Here is a 24,152-nt window from a genome sequence, read left to right as displayed (position 1 = left end):
CCACATCTGCCGCCTTCTCCCGGGAGCGTCTGTCAAGGCGTGGGAGGAAAACCACGCTCCGAGCCGCCAGCCCCCTCCCGGGGTGGGGGAGTGGGGGGACAGTCTCCCGAAACACACCCTCCCGGCCCCGCCGCCGCCGCCGCGGGTCCTGGGGTGGGGCGGGGAGCGGAGGCCACTTTCGGGGGAAGTCGAGGAAGGAAGGCGGCCCGGCCGGGGGTCGGGTCCCGGGAGCCCAGGCCGGGCGGGGCGCCCGGAGCGCAGGCCGCAGTTCTCCCGGCGGCCTCGCGGGGGCGCCGGCGCGGCCCGATCAGGTGACCGAGCGCCGGTCCTGGCTACGGGGAAGCCGCCTCGTTCTCAGCCGCCGCCGCCACCGCCGCCGCCACACCTAGCGGAGGAGCCGGGAAAGGCGGCCCGGGTGGGGTGGGGGGGGTCTGGGGTGGAGAGCGCCGCGGGTGGAGGCGGAAGGGCGGCGGGCGGAAGCGAGCGCCGCGGCTGCTGTGTCACGGCGCGGGTGGGCGCGCGGCATGGGCGCGCCGCGCTGAGGCGGAGGTCGCGGGCGGGCGGGCGGCGGGCCTGAGGGAGGCGGCGAGCCGGGGAGTTGCGCGCCCGGCGGCGGCGGCGGCGGCAGCGGCCACGGCGGCCGCACCATGTCGCGCTCCGTGCTGCAGCCCAGTCAGCAGAAGCTGGCCGAGAAGCTCACCATCCTCAACGACCGGGGCGTCGGCATGCTCACGCGCCTCTACAACATCAAGAAGGTGCGCACGGGCCGGCGAGGCCGGGCGGGGTGCAGCGGCGGGGCGGAAAAAGGCCGCGCGGGCGCGAGCTCGGCCTGCTCGCGGCGGGGGGCCTCCCTCCGGGATGCGCCGCGGCCTAGCGTGAGCGGCCGGGCGGCCGGGACGGCCGGGCGAGCGGGAGCCATTTCCTGGCTCCTGGCCGGGCGCGCGGGAACCGGCCGGGCCGCGCATGGCCGCCGCCGCCGCCGCGGCGCGTTGGTTTGCGGGAAGGGGCAGCGCGCGGCCTTCCCGGGCTGCGGCGAGCGGGCCCGGGGTTTCTTGGCGTTGTGAGTGTGGGAATGTGGCGACCGACCCTCCGCTCCCCACTTGGTCACTCGATGATTTTTTTTTCCCCCCTCGGTCGCTGAATAAAGCCCCCCCCCATCCCTCCACCCCGACAGCATGTTGACGTTTAGGATCATTTCATTTTGGAGATGGACGGGCGGGGGAAGTGAGGGTGGAACCGGTTTTCGTCTGAAATACTTGTAGGCTGTGAGTCACTGGAACAGGAATAACAACCTTTCCTCCCTGCTCCTCCTCGCTGTAGTTTTCCCAACCCTGTCTGATTAGCACCGTTCCTTAAAGTACAATGGCTGTAGAAAATAAAGACGAAATCTGTGCCCATTGCTGTTCCCTTCGCAGCGTGAGTAGTGCGATGATTTGAGCAACTGGCCAGTGGACCTATTGGAAAGCTGTGTCTTCAGGTTAGGGAGTGGAAGGCAGTTTTGAAGTTAAGGAAAGTAGAGATTAAAAAAAAAAATAGAGAGAGAAAATGCCACATTAATTTACCTTAGAGGAAAACAACCCTAAATCTATTTATTTTAGGACAGCTTTGATAAGCCTCAGTGAATTTAGTGGAGAAAAAGTTTGCTTTTGGTACAGTTTATATCTCTACATCCTTGTGGGTTTCTGTGCATTTGTGTCATTTTTTTCCCGTAATCTCGTTTTTAAAAAAATACAATGTGAACTCTTGCCCTTAGACCATAGCAATCGAGTATAGGTTGTTTTAATTCTTTTAAAAATTAAAGTCAGAGCATTCGGGATAAACTTGTTTTACTCATCCAAATTGATTTAGACACTGTAATTCTGAAGCACACTGTTTTAAATCAGTAATGCTAAACGTTGGGAAAGGGCAGCTGTGGTGTTCTGATTACCCACTTGGTTTCAATGAATTACTGTCTCTAAACCCAGCACACTCTGGAGCTAGGATGTGCCCATTCAGTTTGTGACCTGAAAACACCCTCTGCATCCACTCCTTGATTGTAACTTTATGGGGTTAGGAAAAATTTTAATTTGAGGTAGTATGAGTTGCATTGATGACGACTTTTGGATTTCACTGCTTAAGTTTGGAAATCAAGTTCTATATGGAGTTTGTTTAAAAAAAAAAAAAAATCCAGCAAATCAAATGTTACTGAAAGTTACCAGACGTGTGGTATTGTGGTTAAAGGAAATGGTTTTGATGGTTTTCTAGAAGAGGAAGTGAGAGTAACATCAGAAGTGTTGGGTGTTTGAGCAAAATAACTTTCTTTAATGCAGTCAAGTCACTAAACATTCTTAGAGAATAAATGTAAACAGACTTTTAATACTTCATTTTCATGGTAATAGTAGATGGAATTCTAAGCATTTAAACTCATAATTACAGTTTGCTGCCTTTTTCAAAGTGTTTTTCACTTCCTGTTTTGAGACGCTTCAGGCTGTTGTGTTGACTACTGCAATGGGAAATAAGTGAATGCGACCATTATATCTAATTGTCAAGCCTTTTGGGTTACTGAAATGTTGTATTTTAGCAACTATGTATAGTTAGTTTCTTGAAATATTTTGCCAAGTAGCTTATGAATTTCTTCTGAGAAGAGTAATTCATTTCGAAGACTAATACTTAGGGCATTATCTAGCACACAAGGCTTTGATTAGTGCTCACTGAAATCGACTCTGTGTGTGTGTTAAATGCATCTGATGTTTATTTGGAGAGAGGAAGAGAGGGCAAGCAAGCAGGTGTGTGTGGAGGCTAGTGGATAATTTGTAAGAGTCTGTTCTCTCTTCTACCTGGAGGGTTTCTGGGATCAGACTGGGTAATCAGGTGTAGCTGCAAGTGCCCTTCCCTCTTTACCATTTGCTGGTACTTTTGGTAGAATTTTCATCTTTTAGCCCATGGAACTGCCTGTCTGTATCAGCTGCCTGTCTATACCCAGTTGGCTAAGGATTGAAACATTTGTTCAAATATCTTGCCAAAGAAGTAAGATGTGTTCATGTGTCTATAAGGTTCACGTTGTCTGTACTTTTATGGCAGTATAAATCACATAATCTTTTTGTTTTTATGTTGTTTAGATTTTTAAGTTTTACATGTATGAGTGTTTTGCCTGCATGTATTTCTGTACCACCTGTGTGCCTGATGCCCACAGGGACCAGAAGAAGGTGTGAGAGCCCCTGGAACTGGAAGTAAAATAGTTATCAGCTCCTACTCATGTTTCAAAACCTGGCACAAATGTCCCTATCCATCTTCCTTTCTTTCCTAGTCTAAAATCTTTAAAGTCTCAAGTCTCCCACAATCCTACTTACACACTGTATTTGATTAACTAGCTACACATCTTTCTCTAATCAAGAAGATATGAATGTCTTGACACTGGACTTAATATACTCGTTTCTCCAGTGCTAAAGGAGACATTCAGTAGATGGAGATTAAATGCATGGGGGGGAAGCCCTCTCAACATCGAGACTACCTAAAAGATGAGCTTATAAGGAAACATTTCCAAGATTCCTTTAAGAGATTATTTGAAATTGTCATATATACAAATCTGTTTACACATTAACAATTTAAGGCTTTATGAAGTTTGATATTATTATTAAAATACCCCAGTGCTCTGCTTCAACAGGGAATAGTTTCATCATTGTCTATACATTTTACCAAAGCCTACAGTATTGTTAAATTCTTAATAACGGTATCAGTTCTTATAATCTTAAGAACTTACTATATTCACTAACAAATTCAATATTGAAAACAATGAGCAAGAAATCTTAGGCGTGTGATTACTATTAATTAAGCTATTACACAAACTGAGTATTATTAATGAAACAAACAGGCTAATCATGATTCCTAATTGTATTTTGTGTATTACAGGTTATATAGTTTTTCAGTGTACAAAGTTATTATTTGACTTTGTGATTTCACACGCAAGACAGTGCTGGAAAACAAATCACAGAGGCTGTGCTTGCTAGAAGTGTTCTGACACCAAGCTAAATTCCCAGCTTCACTATTTGTCTTTGAAGATAAAAATCTAAAATGAAAATTACTGAAGAAAAACTGTATTTCACTGTTTCTCTTCTAATTTTCTGTTTTCTATATACTTCTCCCAGTTTAAGCAAAATGTCCTATTTATTTCTGTTAGTTTCTTATGTGGTTAGTTTTTATCTTGTGCATATTAAAATGCATCAGGGACTAAATCTCAGCAGTAACCATAAAGAGAGCAGAGGAGAGAGCTCATCTGGAAAAGGGTTTGTTACACAAGCATTAGAGTATGAGTTCAGTCCCCAGTACTGACCTCAAATTTCAGATTTGTAATCCTGGCTCCAGGGAGATAGAGACAGGTGGGTTCTTAGAGCCTGCTGGCTAATCAGCCAGCCTAATCTAATCAGCCAAATCAGCCAGCCCCAGGTCCCAGTGAGAGACCCCCCCCCAAAAAAAAAAAGGTTAGGTAACTCCTAAGGAATGACACCAAAGGTGACCTTTGGCCTCTACATGTATATACATGTGCACACACCTACAGCTGACCCATGTAAAGAAAATCACAAAGGAAAATAAACTTAACAAAGTTGATGCAAAATATATTTTACCAAAGAAATTTGAGTTAAAATTTTAAATTGCTAGTTTAAAATTATCTCTCCTTTTAATACATTACAAAATCAAACAAATCTCCACTAGTACTCACTGATACACTGATAACATATTGAAAATAGTCTTTTCATGCAAATTTTATCTTAAATAATCTACAGTAAAAAGAAAAATTATGCCTCTGTGTACATTTCTGTAAGATTATTGGCATATTACTATTAATTGTATATTTGTAGCTAGAGTTTTCCTGCCTGGCCCACAGTCAGGACAAATCTTTGTCACCTGCCAGTCCCACAGCCTCTCAGACCCAACCAAGTAAACACAGAAACTTATGTTGCTTACAAACTGTATGGCCGTGGCAGGCTTCTTACTAACTGTTCTTATAGCTTAAATTAATCCATTTCCATAAATCTATACCTTGCCTCGTAGCTCGTGGCTTACCAGCATCTTCACATGCTGCTTGTCCTGGCGGCGGCTGGCAGTGACTCCTGCCTTCCTGTTCTTTCTTTTCACCTCTCTGTTAGTCCCGCCTATACTTCCTACCTAGCCACTGGCCAATCAGTGTTTTATTTATTGACCAATCAGAGTACACATTTGACATACAGAACATCCCACAGCATATATTCCTTTTAGATGTTTAAAAAATTTGAATTGGCCCTATTCACAATCAGATTTCTGAAGAACCTACTATGAAAATTTCAGGAGATGCTCAGTGAGTAAAAGCACTTCTGCCAGACCTGGTGACCAGAGGAGGATTTAAGGTCCACATGGTGGAAGGACAGAGCTGACTCTGGAAAGCTGTCCTCTGATGTCATGTGATGTCTCCATGGTACATGTGAGCACGCCCCCTTCCACATCTCTCTCTTTCTACACCCCCCATGCACACAAAATAAATAAATGAATAAAAGATGAAATTTTCTGGCCTGCAGAGATGGCTCAGCACTTAAGAGCATTAGCTGCTCTTCCAGAGGACAGGGATGGCCACACCTATATGGTAGCTCACAACTGTCCTCAACTTCAGTTCCAAGGGATCTGACACCCTTTGCTGGCTTCTGGCAGCACCAGGCATGCCCACAATGCACAGGCAGGATTAAATCCCACACCTTTTGTTCAGTAGAATAAAGATACAAAACATGTCCTAACATACTTGTGCTGATATTTTTATTTTTTAATCTCTCTCTCTGTCTCTGTCTCTGTCTCTGTCTCTCTCTCTCTTTCTCTCTCTCTCTCTCTCTCTCTCTCTCTGTGTGTGTGTGTGTGTGTGTGTGTGTGTGTGTTTACACCCCAGTGTCAGTCAGAGGGCAGCTTGGGGGAGAGGGTGTTCTTCTCCATTATATGGGTGTTAGGGATTGACTCCAATCATCAGGCATGGTGGCAAGACTCTTTAACAGCTGATCCATCTAGCCAACCTTATTTTTTTTTAAATAGACAAACTATACTTCCCTGTATTTAGATTTTCTTTTTCCAAGTCTTATGATATTGTGTGTTGACAGTCACATTCTAGGTAAAGCTTTAGTACTAATTTGTGTTAAGGTTGCACAAGGCTCTCTTTAAATGCAAAATGTCTTCACGTTATGTACCTGCCTTCAGGGCCTGTTAGGTGCTGGACCTACATCTTTTTTAAAGTCTTACTAGCCCTGCTGGTTTTACGCCAGCACTCTGTTGGCGCTATATCTCTAGTCCTCAGTATTAGTGATTTGCATCCTTGAAATCTTAAGTAAATATTCCAGTTCTCCCATGTGGTGCAATACTGTTATTAACATCATATTTTGAGAACTAAATGGGTTTATTTATGTCACATATTAGTACAGTGCCTGGTAAAACGGGATAAATGAGCTGGGAGAGATGGCTCACTGACTAAGGGTTCTTACTGCTTTTCCAGAGAACCTGAGTTTGATTCCTAGCTCCCATATCTGACTCACAGATACCTGTAACTCCAACTTAAGGGGATCCAACATCCTCTTTTGGCCTCTACAGACACCTGCAAACAACACTCCCCCCCTTCCCCTTAAGCTTTAAAAAAGAAATAAACAGGATAAATGTTGGCTGCTGTTACTCTGTTTCTGGGTCTTGGAACAGCAGACACCATAAATGTTCACGCCACTTCCCATTAAGTCCAGCTCTGTTCCACCTTTAGAAACATTTCTTAAGTGCCCTTTTCAATACTTGAGAGTGTAGTTAGACATTAGTGTTCATACAGAGTAATTGCAGAAGTGTGTTCTGCAGTAGTTCCTTTTTTTAAAAAGATTTATTTATTTAGTTTATACATGAGTGCTCTATCTGCATGTACAACTTTATGCCAGAAGAGGGCATCAGATCCCACTATACATGGTTGTGAGCCACCATATGGTTGCTGGGAATTGAACTCAGGACCTCTGGAAGAGCAACCAGTGCTCTTAACCACTAAGTCATCTCTCCAGCCCCCCTGCAGTAGTTCTTTAAAGATCTACTTAATATTGAGCACAAGTATGTCAGTGTGTAAAATGTAAAAAAAACAATCTTTGTTTCATAAACAGATATTCTGTATATTGGAACTCAGACATGGAAGGACATAGTTATCTCCTTGTGAATTGAATAGTTGTTAGAAACTTTCATGTGAGCCATTAAAATTATTTATTAACTTTTTTCACATTTATTTGTTTTATGTGTGTGGTTGATATATTATATACCCTAATAAACTTATCTGGGAGTCAGAGAACAGAACAGCCACTATATTAAACATAGAGGTTACGCAGCGGTAACACATGCCTTTAATCCTAGCATTCAGGAGGCAGAGATCCATCCATATCTCGGTGAGTTCAAGGCCACACTGGAAACAGCCAGGCATGGTGACACACACCTTTAATCCCAGGAAGTGATGGCAGGAAGCAGAAAGGTATATAAGGCGTGAGGACCAGAACTAGAGGCTTTTAAGCTTTTAGGCTTTTAGCAGCTGTTCACCTGAGATCCTTTCAGGTGAGGACTCTTCTAAAAGCTTCCAGTTTGAGGAAACAGGATTGGCTGAGAAGTTGGCGAGGTGAGGTTAGCTGTGGCTTGTTCTGCTTCTCTGATCTTTCAGAATTTACCCCAATAGCCAGCACTGAATTTTTTCTTTAATTTAATAAGACCTTTTAAGATTTGTCTTACATATGTGTGTGAATGTTTTGCCTACAAGTATATATGTGTACCATGTGTGTGCCTGAGGAAGTCTGAAGAGGGCTTTGGATCCCCTGGAATTGGAGTTACGGATGGTTGTAAACCACCACATGTGTGCTGGGACTCAAACCAAGGTCCTCTGCAAGAGCAGCAAGTGCTCTTAACTGCTGCGCCACTTTCCCAACCCAGAATTACAAAAAATTATAGTAAATGATTTTGAAGGATGTAATGGTTTGAACCTCTTAGATCTTGATTTTCCCAAGATTTGTTCCTGGAGAACAGAAATTATAATTTCTTTGTCTTTAGATTTGCAATTACTATCTTTAATTAAGAGCTACAATTATTAATAAAATTACATAAATTTGAAACCATTTCTAGTAATTTTGACACACTTTTCTCTCAGCCTCTAAACTATTAGTGAAGTATTTATTTTTTTCCCTACTCAAACTCAGGGAAAGTACTAGTTTAAAGTAGAGTTTATGTTATATTTTGGCTGGCCAAAATATAGGAGGCACAGGAGAAAAAAAATTGGAATAGTAACCCCCGATTCTGCAATTCAAGATTGTACTATATTAAAAAAAAAAAAAAAACTTACCAAATTAGTCAGTTTTGAGCAGCTGAGTTATGATAAGAATGTAGTACATTTTTATATATCACCTTGGCATTCATCTAGAGATATATCTTCTGGTATTGAGAATTTAAGTTACGGGTTTGTATTTAGGTCCTGCTGATTAGTGGTTAAACCCTTGACTAGGTCACTTTTTTTCTCTGAAGCCCCTCTATCCAGGAAATCTCTAAAGCATGGGTGCCTTTGAATACGAGAATTACCCAGTAAATGTTGCCTCTGTTCTCTTCTTTTTGATTGTTTTGTTGTTTCTTGAGTTTTGTTCATAATATTTTATGATTAGGTAGTGGAATTTTGAGAGTGCATTATTTGACCTTTTTTTTTTGTCTTGGTAAGTTTTTGGAAAAACATGTAGCTTTAAGCATGAAAGCATTTAAAGCTGTGGTGTGTAGTGTTAGCTGTAAACACTTGAGGAAAGGACTAAAAAGGATTTCAGTGGTAGGTTAGTGGAAAAAACTCTATCAGATCTTGTCTTAGTGTTTCTAGTCAAAGGCATTTATTTTGTGACTTACATAATATGTGTTTTCTGGAAATCTATTCCTGGTGACAACATTCGATTTTGGTTTTGTGAGGAAATTAACTTATAGATGTTGAATTAGCATTATGAATGTAAAATTGGAAATCCACATAGATTGAAAGTTTTACTTTAAATTGAGAAGATGTGATTTAGAACTTATTAAATACTTATGTTCTAGGCATTGAGATAAGCACTTTACTTACCCTATAATATATATTTTAATCTTATGTCCACCTATAAGATAGGTAGTATTAATATCCTTAAATAAATCAGTTGGGCTGTGGGCCATTTGGGCCAGAAGACAGGTCCTCTGCCCCCCTTCCTTCCTTTCTTCTTTCTTTCTTTTCTTTCTTTCTGTACTGTGCATCCATACTGGGTGAGGGGAGTGTTCTGAGCATGCTGGGCAAGCATTGAGTTACATAGCCAGCCCATCAAAACGGCATTCAGGCTAACGTGGTTAGTCATCAGGCCTCAAGGATCTGCCTGCCTCTGTCCTCCCCCAGTGCTGGGGTTGCAGGCATTCTGCTCCGTGGGCTTTTGCTTGGTTACAGGGTCTGAACTCAGGTCCTCATGTTTGCAAAGCAGTGACTGGGCCTGATGAGCCATGTCTCCGCTCCTGTTGTTAATCTGTTTAGATCCAGTCTTCGTTATGGGCCTTTCTGCATGTATTAGCACAGATAGTTTTAGTAGCTGAGTGTTGTGATGTTTGTAGTTAATAAAAATCTGTACTTCTAGGATGACTAATCAAAAGTAAAGGATTACTTATAATTTTGATAGCATGAAGTGCTTTCAAATATGTTGACAATTCCTGTTCTAAAACAGTAGTGGGGAAAATTAATCTTTATAGACGGATTTCTGACCAGTTAGAATTTTTCTGCTATGGTAGTATTATGTGAAAACCATAACTGAGTTACAGTCATAGCTCCTTGCTAGCATGTATCTTACCTAGGTAATTTAATCAGATTATAGTTCAGTTTTTCTTGTACTTTTTCCCCCTGAGTATTCCTCATATAAATATCTTTCTTTTTATTAAGTAAATATGTTAAGTAAGTTGATTTTAGAAAAAGTAGAATGGAACTTGTATATTCCTTTTATTTGTATTAGTTTTTTATTTTTATTTTTTTTATGTTTATGGTATGTGAAACACACCTCTAAGTTCTTCACACCCACAAACACACCACACCTCTGTAGTGAATGTAGAACTTTTTAGGACAGGTTGTAAATACTACCTCCAGTTTAGAAGACACCAAGAGAAGGATAAAATGAAGGATAAAATCATTAACTCATGCTTTACAGCTATGTGACCTAGTCGGGACTTGAACATGGGCATCCTGTTTTAAAACTCATGTTCTTGGGCTATAGGGATATAGTGGTAGAATATGTTCTTAGCATATTTGCATTCATGAGTTCAGTCCTCAACACCAGAAACCCCAAATAAAACATAAAGGTATATTCTTTCTGTAAGTAAAACAAATACAGTATGTTAGACTCTCGGATAAGTGAGAGAAAGGGATAATGTGGTTGAGAGAGAAACTTGCGGTTGTTAAGGAGGTTACACTAAATGTGCTGGTTCTAGATACTGTGCTATAGACCATTACTGATGACCAGTCTCCATAGTAGACTTTGGCTTAGGTGATTGTCATATTCTTTATTATAACCATTCCTAATAACGGTGTACATTTTTGAGCACTTATGTGCCAGTCCCTTTGTTAAATGCTTTACATGGATTACCTAAGCTCTTCAAACACTCATAATGACACTGTGAGGTAAGTACTCTCTCTCCCTTGGGCCTCTTACAGAAGGAACTGAGACTAGGAAATGTTATATATGTAAGGACCCCGAGCTAGCGAGTGGTAGAGATCGGAGCCTAGCTGCTTAGCAGAATCTGGTGTCACCTCTCAGGGATGCTCTTACATAGGTCCACTGAGCAGCATGCAGAGAAGTTATGTATACTTTTATTTGTCCACCGAACGGAAATTTCTTTTTTATTTTGTTTTCAATGTAAGAAGAGCTGCTTATATACAGATTTCTTTTGTGATCTTGGGAAATGCACATTGTTTTATTGATAGCTGCTGATACTGTTAAAGTTAATACCTGGGTTTTTAAATAACTGGAATATAAAAGATACATATGAAAAGTCAATGTTGAGTCACTTTAGGATTCTGTACTGTCATAGGCATGCTTTATATAAAGAAATGCTAATCTGTAGCTATTTTTAAAGGGCAGTTTCTTAGTTGTATGTGTCTTGGTTATGTGAATCTAGTTTGTGTTATGAAGAGGACAAATTAGAAGACCAGTCTATAAAAAAACTATTTCAAAGAAATTATAGTCTGAGGAAAAGTCAGATTATGCCTATATTATGTAGAAGTGGATTAGTATAGTAGCCTTGTCAGTCTCATTAAAGGTTAAGTTCTAAATTTAAAAAATTGTTTGATCTAATTATACTAAGAATGGGTACTGCGTTCCTATTTCCAGTTATAAAAATAGGATTTTTTTTTTATTGGCTTTCTTTTATAATTTGGCTTGGAAGCTAGGTGGTATTTGAAAAATAGTTTCAATTTGAGCTGAAGTACAAAGTTCATCTTGTAACAATTCACTTTTATTCTTGGCTACCGTTTCTTTTTAAGGTATGTAAAATTTTGCTAATGGTCTTTGCTCCTATTTTTATAGCTGCATGTAGTCTTTATTTTTCCTTTTTTTTAGTATTATTTTAAGTTGATTTAGAAAGACCACCAAGATACTGACATGGTTGTACACTTACACGGTAGTATTTAATCTATATGAATACTATAAACTATATAAATCTACTGTATAATAGAACTCGCTACTTAAGTACCTTATAAATTGTAGCACCATACAGTTCTCATTTTGTATTGTTATCCGTAGTCTGCAGTGCATAAGTTTTCTACTGAAAAGTATGTCATATTTGACAATCATTGTTTACACGTAATTTTCTCTCTTTTTATTACAATGCTTCCCCAGCAAGGACAAGTTTGGAAGGTTTGCAAAGCTTTTCACCTTCCCTCTGCCCGCTTGCCCGCTTTCAGATCAGTCTCATGTTTCATAACTTCTCTTTCTGTAATCCACAACATAGCCATAGTAAACTAGAAGGTCAGGTTACAGTACTGTATCTCCTCACATACGGCAGACATCACTATAAAAGCATATGCTTTAAAAGTGGAATAAAAAACTTAAGCAAGAATGATGTGATTTTTGATATTTCCCTAAGAAAAAGCATCTCACACAAGCAGTTAACTGTCACGTATTGTACTGTTGGTACTTCCTGTTAGTCCTTCCCAGTAGCATTTGTATAGTGCTTTCCAGTTCACTGCAGAGGAGGTTGTGCTGCTGATGGGATCAGATGGAGACATTGCCATTATTCTGTGCTTATGAGATAAAGGACAGACGTGGGTGCATTGCTTGAGGTGCTGCTGGTATGAGGGAACACAGTGTTGTAAACGCAGATGACCAGAGGAGCAGGCAACATGTGAGGAGTGTAGGCCAGCTTCAGTGTTAGCAGCTTCCAGTTCTTTTGAACTAGGACTCTTGTATTAAAACGTTGACATCGAATGAGGAAAACATTTTGAAAAGACATTTTCAGACACAAGCCTTCATTTTATAACACTTAGAAACATTTCAAGGACTTTACTTAGTATTTGATTTTGTAATACTTTATTAGCTTCAGATGAATACAATCCTACCTCAAACCAAAAAAGTTTTTCATTTTCTTTTCCTTTTTTTTAGGTTTGAGCTTTTTCCTTCACTGCTGTTCTGCGCTAACTGCTTTAAAACTTTCCATGCGTTTTTTTCAGTAGAAGAACATCTCTGTACTGTCTCCCATCGCATATTTCAGCTGTGATAATCCCTGCACTTTGCCTGTTCATTTTATCACCTGCTCACCAAAAACAATAAATCTTTCTAATTTCTGATTTCAGATTTGCTATTCTTCCTTGATTTTAGGAAGATACATTTCACTCTTTTTCATTACTGTTGTTTTTTTAGGCATGTGGAGATCCCAAGGCTAAACCATCCTACCTTATTGACAAAAACCTGGAATCTGCTGTGAAATTCATAGTCAGAAAGTTTCCTGCTGTAGAAACACGCAACAACAATGTAAGTTGTCCCAATTTTCTACTTGGTGTCACCCATCTCTGAGAAGAGCAATATTCAGTGGAGTGTTGTGTCTCCTGTTTATCTATCGCTATGTGCAACATTTTCATGCACAGATTTTAGACCTTGTTTAAATGCTTTCAAAGACAGTATTCACGTCTCTGAAACTAGAAAAGCTTCTAGCTACATGTTATGTGGAAAAAGTTAAATTTTAATTTCTTATATTTTCTTTGAAGTTACAATAAGAATATTTAATGTATAGATAAACAACACCCCAAATGTGTGTGTGGTTACTTGGGGCATCTTGTAATCCTTACATCATTAACTTAATTTTCTTTTGAGGTTGGCAGTGGCTTCATAGAGCTTTTATTGCTTTAATAGGCAGCTGTTTTTCTTTTGCTTCCCTGACATTTTCTTAGTTTCCAAAAGCATTTCTGGATTAGTGAGGTTATGGTGCTAGGGTCTTTATTCCCATGTTAGTTCCTACGTGGAAATTTTCTCTTGTAAAGTTTGGTCCTATTTAGTCTTTTTGGCGTGTTTATCTGGGGGCAGTTTTTTATAGTAATCTTATGAATAACCAGTTTTAAAATTTAGTTTTACTGTAGCATTTTTATAAGTTTTATTGACTTGGAATCTTTTCACAAGTCATCAGTTTGCTTTAATTTTCCCTTTGATATTTCCATACTGCACCCCTTGCTTTCTTTTTTGCTTTCTATAAAAATTTAGTCTAGCAATTTCCCCTTATTACGAGTGTCCTAGTCTTGAGAATCTATTTAAATGATACATTGTCATGTTTTATCCTCAAATGATATGTGATCATAGAAGATTGGTATTTCCCTTGTTGTAAATACTTAAAACATTTCAATGTAGAGAGAAATGTTAGCCAGAATTAGTAAAAATAAGTCAAGTGCTTTAAAAAAAAAGTCTTGGTTTGGGTTTCTTCTGCTTTTTAAATATTTTGTTAAAGTTTTTTTTTTTTTAAGTTTTGCTTGGTAAAAATCTTGGTTTTATAAAAGATTGTATTAGTATTTTATAATTGATTATATAAAGGAATCACAAAGGTCTTGATAAGAAAAAATTTATTCAAAGCACACACTTTTTAAAAGGCAGTTATTTAATGTGGATAATTTAAAAAATAGCATGATGGTATTTCATTGAATAATTTCCATAAAATCAAAAATTAAAACATGTATTCATCTTTATTGCATAGTAAAATATTTGCATGATCTGCCAGGTGTGGTGGTGCACTCCTTTGGACAGAGGCAGGTGGCTCTTGGTGACAGGCAGGATTGGTCTACATAGGGAGTTCAGGCCCCCAGGACCACATAGTGAGCCTGTCTCACAGTCTCTATGGAAAAAACAAGTGTGTTAGCTATGAACATTAATTTGCTCTTTCTTCTGAGAGATTATATAATCACCCGAAATGACAGTTTTAATGAAAATCTGTCACTTAATTCTGTAAATACTTATTCCTAATAAAGTGTTTGACATGAAAATCTCTTAAATTTAGCATGTTAATTTTCATATGGCACATTTACTGAATGTGAGATCTTATTAGGAGATGATTAGGTATTTATGAACTGTTTAATAATTAAAAAAAATTTTCTTAAGAAGCTGATTGATAATTTTACTGTCCTCAATATCCTTGGCAAACTGCTTGTAATAATAATAATGCTCTGCTGATCTTTGTTCTTTAATACTTTTTCTTGCCTTTTCAATATTAGAAAATTGAAAATTTTGGTAAACACTTTATTGAGATATATACACACGCTGTACAGTTTACCTCTGAAGTGTACAGATTAGGGTTTTTAGTATCTGCACAGAATAATTCTGAGTCACAGGTACCATACTGTTGTCCCACATGAAATAAACTGTTCATTGGTTTTTAGTGTATTCAACAACTCGGTCAATTCTAGAGCAGTTAATCACCCAGAAGAAATTCTGCTTCCTGAGCATTCAGGATCCCTGATTCCCTGCCAGCCTCCCAGTCGTAGGCAAGCACTGGTACTTTCTGTGTTTGTGCCTATTCTAGAACTCTTAGGTAAATATAATCTGGACATGTCATACTTTGTGACTGGCTTCTGCCATTTAGTACAATGTTTTCCAGGTTTATCCAAATGTTAGCAGATTTCACACTACATTTCTTTTTATTGTAAAAATTATCCCACTGTGAACATGAAATATTTTATGGATTCATTCACAAGTTGATAGATGTTTGTATTGTTTTTATTTTCTTGGCCTTGCATGATACGGTATTTTGAACATTTGTGTGTGTGTGTGTGTGTGTGTGTGTGTGTGTGTGTGTGTGTGTGTACTTAGTTTGCTTTTTAAGGCATACATTTATGAGTAAACTTGCTCTGATATGTGTTTATTCTTTGTTGAACTTATAAAATTGATAATGATGTTAACTGTGAGGACTATATGTACAATTAACTCTGCAGAGCCTGTTTGTCATTTGCTTTTACAATTATTCTGTATATGATATTCTGTGCTATCTGTTTTTTGTTTGTCTTTAAATACACATTATATTATGTATTGACTCTTGAGAGGTTTTATTTCAACTTTGGTCTGGGTCTGCTAAAATACTGATGATAGACTCCTAGCTAGTTTAGATTAGGAAATAAGTTGAGCTTTGTAATTATTTTTCAATTCCATAAAATTAGTTAATGAAGGCTACACATTTTATTGCAACATTCAAGAGGCAGAGGCAGACAGATCTTTGAGTTTGAGGCCAGCCTGGTCTACCAAGTGATTTTCAGGCCAAGTAAGGCTATATAGTGAAACCCTGTCTCAAAACAAAAATTAGTTAATGAAAGTTTAAAGATCTGAATGGCAGTGTCTGGGACTGATAGGAAGTGGCACCTTTTGTCTGCTCTGCACTGTCATCTTTGTGCCACAGAACATGCTTATGTTTACCTCCCAGTTGGCACTATTTCTGCTTTGATTCATGCCTTAGAAATAATACTTGTCCTCCATTTAAGAAAAAGAACTCAAGAATAGAGATTGTTTTAATGAAAATTAAACAATCTTTTTGAAGTTTCTAAAATAGATTGTTTAAGAAAAGGGTTACTCCTACAACATTGTAGCTAGAAATGTTTCTGGTTTTTGGTCCCTTCTTTAATAACTGACCTCATCTTATCTCTAAGCTTTTTAGTTCGGTTGGAAGTCATGAGGACAACTTTCAAGTGTATATCAAAGAGAGCAGTGCTGTTGGCAGCAGGGTGGCCTGTAATGCATCCTCCTTGTTTTCATTATATTCCTACTCAGGACCTTTTGTGGACATTTATTGATATTTAATTCTGGATTTAGGGGGAAAAAAACTATACCAAAGAATGAGGGGTGCTCCCCTCCCCCGGCTATTATGTTGAATTAAATGCCTCATATGCTTCAAAGTAAGTTGATGAAATGAAATTTTATTATAATTGTAACATAACTGGTTTTATAATTATAGTAGCCACTTACTTGTCTTTGTATGCGCTGGACTGTGCATTTTGGTAGATTTTATTTCATTTCAGACTGTCCAAATTATTGAACTATTATTTTCCTTTATCTTGGAAAGTTCAACTGTGAAGATGTCCATATTTCTCCTGGATGTCTGAAAATCTGTTATGATCCAGTATGAGGAATGCAGTAGAAATCCATTTAAAACAATACTACTTTTCATAGGAAAAATTTTAAATCCTTACATTGTCCATGTGTATATTTAAAAATTCTTGCTATTTCTTAAAATAATTTTAACTTAATTTTTTTCTTCTGTTTCTTTCTTTGTATTTACATCTAAAAAGTAGCTTGTCATATTAAAATAAGAAAAATACTACCTGTAATCCTAGTTCTTGGGAGGTGGAGGCAGGAAGATCAGGAGTTCAAGGTCATTCTCAGTTACAAATTCTAAGCCAGCCTGGGCAACGTGAAACCATGTTTCAAAATGCAAACAAACAGGTGTAAAAAGAATTCTGTCATTACAGAATTTTCCTGTTGTGCATTTACGTATAATATTTTGATTTTAGTTCCTAATGTAATTGGAAAATACCAATTACTGCCATATATGTGTTAGATATAACTTAGGTCTAAGAGCAAGGGCATTGTTGATGAGTAGAGAGCAACAGAGGTGAGATAGGGATTTTAACCAGAACACAGGCAATTGTCAAAATACTTGGAAAGTCTTATTTTTGTTTTGTTTTGATTTTTCAAGACAGGATTTCTCTGTGTACCCTGCTGGCTGTCCTGGACCTTGCTCTGTAGACCAGGCTAGTCTCAAACTCACAGACATCTGTCTGCCTCTACCTCCCAAGTGCTGGGATTGAAGGCATGCACTATCATCGCCTGGCTGAAAAATCATATTTTCAACCAAAGAATAATATTTTAAGTTATGGATATTATTTATTAGGGAAGCATAATATTACAAGAGGCTGTGCAACAAATATTTTCGGTTTAAACTTATATTTTAAACACCTTTTTTTTAAACCCTGGTGCCTGATAATAGAGAATATCAAATATTTGATAAAGAACGAGTCTATTTGGTACCAACTTTCACTTGTATTAAATGTTGCCCTAGACTTATATCAGATCTCAAAAAGCATTTAGTGCACTCTGACAAATAGCTTTGAAAATGGTAGCTGTTGTTTATACTGTCTCCCTAACTCCCTGGTTTACCTCAAAGCCAGCGAAGTGTATTTCTGAATGGCCCCTCCCCCCCCAAAGAAATCCCACTTCTGCTTCTGTGGCTTTGATGAAACGACGTTCTATTTTCTATGATTTGAATATCTCCTGTCCTTTGAACAGCTCCAAGTTGAACAGCAGTTTTTTTTTTTTTCCTTTCTATTGTGTTCTCTGCCTGAGCCATTATCCTGTAACTTGGTTGTTTAAACTAAAATCCTTATAGTCTCTTTTCACTTTTATAAAATGTCAAGCTGTTTCATTGGGGCTTGTCTTAAGCTCTGCACAGTTTCATGAACTTAACTCATTCAGGTGCATGTTATCTGTGGAGACAAGTACTATATCATAAGCCAAACATTGATTTTCATGGTTTCTAATCTCCCCCCTTGCTATTCCTTCCATTCTCCAACAGGGGGAGGAATTTCTCCCTGACACCTTGCATATCTGTCTGTATGGACCAAACCATTTACTCATTTTTCAATCTCTGATGTCTAGGAGATATAATCTCTGATGTTTAGGAGATATAGGGCAACAAATAAAACTGGTTTAGAAGGAATCACTGTGGTATACAATATTATACACATTGTGGCAGTGTACTTCAGCATGAGTGTACATTACTATAATGATAAATGTGTTAACTAAATGAACTAGTAAAAAAATTCATACAGTAAAATAAAAATATTATAAAAAAAAAAAAAATGAAAAAAATAAAATAAAAAAGAAAAATATATGACTCAGTGGAGGTTGTATACAACAGTTCAATCTTAATGTGTTAACCTTGAGAAGCCTAGTAGAAATCTGAGGGGAGACACTGGCAACAAATTGTATGTTCCAATCTAGAACTCAGACTAGAGTGGGATAAGCTAAGAATCAAAGAGAGCTAATTGTTGGGGATTTGAAGAAACTTGAGAAAGTGCTTTACCCATTGAGGAAAGAGGGAGAGTCACTTGACAGTAGAAACTGAAGTTGTGTCCTGACTCAGTTATTGTTGGTGATCATGGAATTAGATTAGGCCAAGTCAGCGTGTGTATGCTTTCTCCTACTGTAGGCTTCATCAGGCAATTGTGAGAGGAAGAGAAGGACCAGATATAATTGTAATGATGGGCCATTTAAAATTAAGATGGGTAAGAAAGGAATTAGGATATGATGATGAGTGACAGTTAAAAAAAAAAGGAGGGCCGGGCGGTGGTGGCGCACGCCTTTAATCCCAGCACTTGGGAGGCAGAGCCAGACGGATCTCTGTGAGTTCGAGGCCAGCCTGGGCTACCAAGTGAGTTCCAAGAGAGGCACAAAGCTACACAGAGAAACCCTGTCTCAAAAAAAAAAAAAAAAAAAAGAGAGGAGGGTGAATAGTCAAGGGAGCCTTGAGTTCAGAGATTTGGTGGAGGTATAAACATTCTCTCTCTAATGCCATCTAATATCCCCAAGCTTTTCAAGAACAATTGATGTCCAAAAACAACTAAAAGAAGCCAAGATAACTTAAAATAAATTTTATAGTTTTGTTTTTTGGCTTGCTAATTAAGGAAACTATCATTCTGTCCTGTCAGTATGTACCCCAGATAATCCATGGGTTTCCTTGGTTCTAGGCCCATCTTTAATTTCCTCCACCAGACTCACTGTCCTCACAATTCTTTGAAGCTATGGCCTTTCTTACTATGGTCTTTCTTGTACTACAACACAAGATCTTACCCATTTCCTGTCATTACCAGTTGGTGAGTCCCTGTGGCTTGAAGCAAGTGTGGGAACTATAGTTTCCCCACCATCTTTGAATTTCTACCTAGAAATAGTTGTGGAACTGGCTTCTAAACTGTGTATTTAACTTTAGCAACAAACATGAGAAAGTCTTACATATGTGTATGTATATGTACATCCCTTACTATACAGCTCATTTAGATAGTCTTTGTTCATACTTTTACTCAGCTTCTCCCAAAATGTCTGATACTTTCTTTGCAGTATTTCTTTACAAATAATGGATGATGTTATTTAGCAATCAAATTACATTCACTTGGCTGCCTGAATCGCAGCTGAAAACTAAGAAAGAAAGCAGTTCTAATCAAAGAAAATCTAAATTTTTTCAGACAAAATAAAAATGTCTTTCTGAAGACATTTTGTAGCAGCATTGATTATTCATAATTCTAAACTAGAAACAGTTCAGATGCCTATCAACTAAGTGATTAATGAATAAACAAAATGTGATTAACACTCAAAGGATACACTACTGATAGATATATATATTTGTGCCATAACGAAATGTTGAGGACATTATGCTAAGTGAAGGAGTCAAATCAACCAGCTGTGCATACTGTTGGATTTTTTGCTACAGGAGGTGTCTACAAAAGAGAGGTTTGTTCAGACAGGAAGCACAGGGCTGAGAGTCAAACCTAGATTAATTGTCAGTAAGCACAGGGAACACTTTTTGGGATGATGGAAATATTCTAAACTGAATAGGGTTGGTGGCTTAGTGAGTATAAATATACTAAAATTATATAAAAATTACTCTTGAGAAATAAGAAGTGATATTCTATAATCAGTGAAGTTTATTCAGAGGAGGACTTTCTGCTTCCATGTCCCAGCTAGTTGAGTTTTCTTACATGTAATTGTACCAAGAATATATGTATTTTTAAACACATTGTACATTAAAGGGTACTTTTCCTTGGAAACATGATTATTGATAGGGAGAGAAATGAAAACCTTAAAAATACAGTGCCTGGGGGGTGGGAACCAAGGAGATGGCTCAGTGGATCAAGTTTGGTTCTCAAGCAAGCACACAGGTAAAGGCTGGACATGGTAGTGTGTCTGTAACCCAGTGCTGGGAGTAGAAGTGGCCTCAGAGACAGGTAGATTATCAGAACTTGCTGGTCAGCCAATCTGTCCAAGTCAATGATAATATATATGTTGAATTTTAAGTGGAATCCTATGATCCTTTAAAAAAGAAAGAGAGAACAAAATCTTTGTTTTAATTTGGGTTCTCAGGTAACTTTAAAAGATTTGTTCATTGATACACACATACCATTCTTTTTAGTTACTTCTTCTTTTATACTTACCTGGTCTGGAATGGCATGATCAAATAAATATTTTGCCCATCTTTAGGGATCCAGTCACTGTATATGTTAAGATACACTCACCTCGGAGATGAATGTATTTCAGGTTTTGAGTTCATTTACTAATCACAAAAGTTTAAGGCTTCCCTTATGATTTTTGCTTTGAGAAATTTGAGGATGATTGATCTGTTGTTTATAGTGTGCTCTGCACTCAGGCTGTAGATGCTGAAGCTCTGAGAAGATGTAAAATTCAGTTCAAGTGGACATTGTAGGTGACAGTGAATAAATACACACTTTCTTCTTGAGATAAGTGGGAGAAAGAAATAGGAAGCAAGGTAGGGTTTAGAGCAGGGCTGCTCACCCTCCTAACACTGGGACCCTTTAATGTTGGGGTGACCCCCAACCATAAAATGATTTTCGTTGCCACTTCATAACTGTGATTTTGCTACTGTTAGGAATCGTAAATATTTTATACACCGGATATCTGATATGCGACCCCTGTAAAAGGGCCATTTGACACCCCCCCTCCAAAGGGGTCACTACCTACAGGTTGAGAACCACTGGATTAGAGACTACTAGGAGGGAAGCTTACTTTAGATAAGTAGCCCTCAATAGTATAGCCTTCACTGAAGAGAAGTGAGCAAAGGACATCCCAGACATGACTAAGAGCAGATGCAAGAGCTCTGAGGTTGGTGACATGCAGCAAGGCCAGTGTGACAGCTATGGATACTGGGGCGATTTTTGAGAAAGAAAAAACATCAGGTACTTGTAAGATTGTATTTTATTTTAAGCATGTCAGGAGATTACTGGAATTTAAGACTTTGTTTTGAAATAACATTAGACTTAGGTACATTTTAAAAAAACACACAGTTCTCACACTGTACTTCCTATTGTGTTAACATATTACATGATCTTCATTAGAATTGCTTCTTTCAAGGTAGAGCGGTGTGTACCTTGAGATGTACACTATGCTGATGCTATGTGAAGACCAGTTAGGAACCACTGTAGTTAGTAGTCCAGTTGAGTGAGCGCTATGACAGTGGGAAAAGGTATCTCAGTATTTTCTTATTGAAATGTATCTGATGGTGGACTCTTACTAAGACACTGAACAGTTTTCCTGAGACTAGACTTCTTGTTTTTCTGGTTTTGGTTTTTTTTTTTTTTTTTTTTTTTTTTTTTTTTTTTTTTGCATAGTTTTGAGACTAGATGAAGCATGGCTGAAATTCTCAATCCTGCCTTAGCTTCCTGATTGTTGGAATTATAGATGTGTGTCCCTGTAAAACCCAACCTTCTCCTTTAAGAGCAATGATCTAGATCAAGAAAAAAAAATTATACACAGCATCTTCAGCAATAAAGAAGGTGATAACTATACTTAATTAAACTTAATTAAAACCTTTAGCCATGTTCCCTGTGTTAAAGATTAGTTAGCCTTGCTAAGTGTTGGTTCCTTCAGTAATTTACTAATGTCTTAGAAAATAACGAAAAGTAGCAAATGCTAAATTTCAATTCACATTTAATTTTGTCTGTCTGAAAAATGCTTTCTTGATTGAACTGAGATTAATCAGTAAGATATTCAGTGAAAAGATATGCAATTTCCATGACTGATGTGCGCTCTATTTCAGATTTTACTTATTTTAATATTAAGAACAATGGCACCAAGCCAGAAAACATAATGAAAGCATTATATGAATGTTTTGTTAAAATATTTTCATGTATCGCATGAATATGCTTTTAAATTGTTGAATACATGTTCTATATTACAACATCAGTAATTATTGCCCATGTATATTTTAAATCATCTCTAACCTTGGACCTGGCATTAATGGTTTTTAGGTGTGTCATTCACTTTGAAAACCAAAATGTACTTCTTTCCATTTTTTCCCCTTGTAGTTGAACCCTGAGAACTGAATTATTTGACACCTTTCATGCACAGTTTTATGAAGTTTATTTTCACTAAAATAGGAAACATAATTGTGACTCTTAGGTAGAAATCGTGTGATGTTTATAAAATACTAGGAATAATGCTGGACACCCAGTGCACACTCAGCCAATACTTGTTTATTCTGTATACTATGAGTAGTGGTAGGATTAATTATACAAGTGTTAGCTTTTGCTTGTTTGGAGTGGTGGTCTGGGGTCTCCTTTATTATTCTCCTAACATTTGATACATAGTTTCTAGGTATTAGCCACTATTCATTGTTGTCATGTGCCAGTTTATACAGTTGCCATGATTAAGTGTATGAATTAGTTTTCAAGTGGTAATGGTGTTAGACTTTGAGCTGCTAAGTCACTTATCCTTTTCTGTTTGCACAGTTGGAGATGGACTTGTTTTTTGTTTTTTGTTTTTTTTTTTTTTGTTTTGTTTTGTTTTTTGAGACAAAGGTTCTCTGTGTAGCTTTGGAGCCTGTATTGGAACTCGCTCTGTTGACCAGGCTGGCCTCAAACTCACAGAGATCTGCCTGCCTCTGTTCCCCATCCCCACACCCCCAGTGCTGGGATTAAAGGTGTGTGCCACCACCGTCCACCTTTGGAGATGGACTTTCTAAAAGCATTTCTTCGCAGATATGTCAGCTGGCAGTCTGCATTATGATCCTTCATTTAATACATTTGGATTGGATACTTATGTGTATGTAGTAGTTGGAAACTATAGACTTGGAGTCTTGAACGCTGTCTCTGTTGCTGAGGATGACAGTGACGAGCTGGAAAGCAGCGATGACTCAGGAGGGGGGATGTTCAGTCAGGGGTGGTGTCTGGAAAATGGGCTTAGCATTTAAGATGAGTGCTTTAGGGTAGTGGGATTTGGATATAAATGGTGAGATTTTGATATCCCTGTAGGGAAACAGTTAGAAATCATGAACTATGCATAGAAAATAGCAAAGTTTGTTTACTGTGTCATCTATGGATGTAGGTAGGGAAGATTAAGTCTGGAAAGTAAAGGGCCCAGATTGTAGAGGATTAAGAACTTACTCAGAACTTCTCGTGTAGTCACTATACCTGATACAGAGCCTATTAATACATGCTTTGGGAGAATTCAAGGAGAAATTAGACTAAAGGGGTTCTGTTATTGATCAGGGAAATGGCAGTGAGACTAGAACAATTTGAGAAGAAAGTGAGATTTCTGATCTTGACTGTTATTAAGTAGATATTTAACTTTGCTAAATTTGTTTGGGATTTTGTAGGTAGTTCGTGTAATTTTATGAAAATTAGTAATGTAATTTTATGAAAATTACATTCTTGATACATGAAATGAAGGTTTGTGTAAAAGATTATTAAGATTTGTAAGAGTATGATGTGCCATTAACTGGAAATTAGGATATTGAGGTGGAAAAGAAGGCACTGTTAATACGTAAATTGGGATGAAGAAGTCCCATAGCAATCATATGCTCTTCATATCTTGTTGTTTGTGTTTTGCTTTTTGAGGTAGGGTTTCTCTACATAGCCCTCACTGTCCTGGAACTCACTATATAGA

General features: G+C 38.3%; 1 protein-coding gene across 4 annotated transcripts in view; it reads left to right on the top strand.

Moving 5' to 3' along the window:
* The first annotated feature begins 423 nt into the window (after positions 1-423).
* Positions 424-24,152, top strand: part of Nckap1 (NCK associated protein 1) — an 82,653-nt gene continuing 58,924 nt past the window's right edge. For 2 of the 4 annotated variants that reach the window (XM_028884452.2, XM_028884453.1), the window contains exons 1-3: positions 424-755; positions 11,859-11,876; positions 12,879-12,989. In XM_028884452.2, the coding sequence (XP_028740285.1) occupies positions 648-755; positions 11,859-11,876; positions 12,879-12,989 (237 nt within the window). In that variant the 5' untranslated portion in view covers positions 424-647. The remainder of the gene's footprint in view (positions 756-11,858; positions 11,877-12,878; positions 12,990-24,152) is intronic. The other 2 variants (XM_028884455.1, XM_028884454.2) reach the window with 1 other exon arrangement.

Source organism: Peromyscus leucopus, chromosome 4 (genome assembly GCF_004664715.2).
Source record: "Peromyscus leucopus breed LL Stock chromosome 4, UCI_PerLeu_2.1, whole genome shotgun sequence".
Lineage (NCBI taxonomy): Eukaryota > Metazoa > Chordata > Mammalia > Rodentia > Cricetidae > Peromyscus > Peromyscus leucopus.
This window is presented reverse-complemented; position numbering and strand designations above follow the sequence as displayed.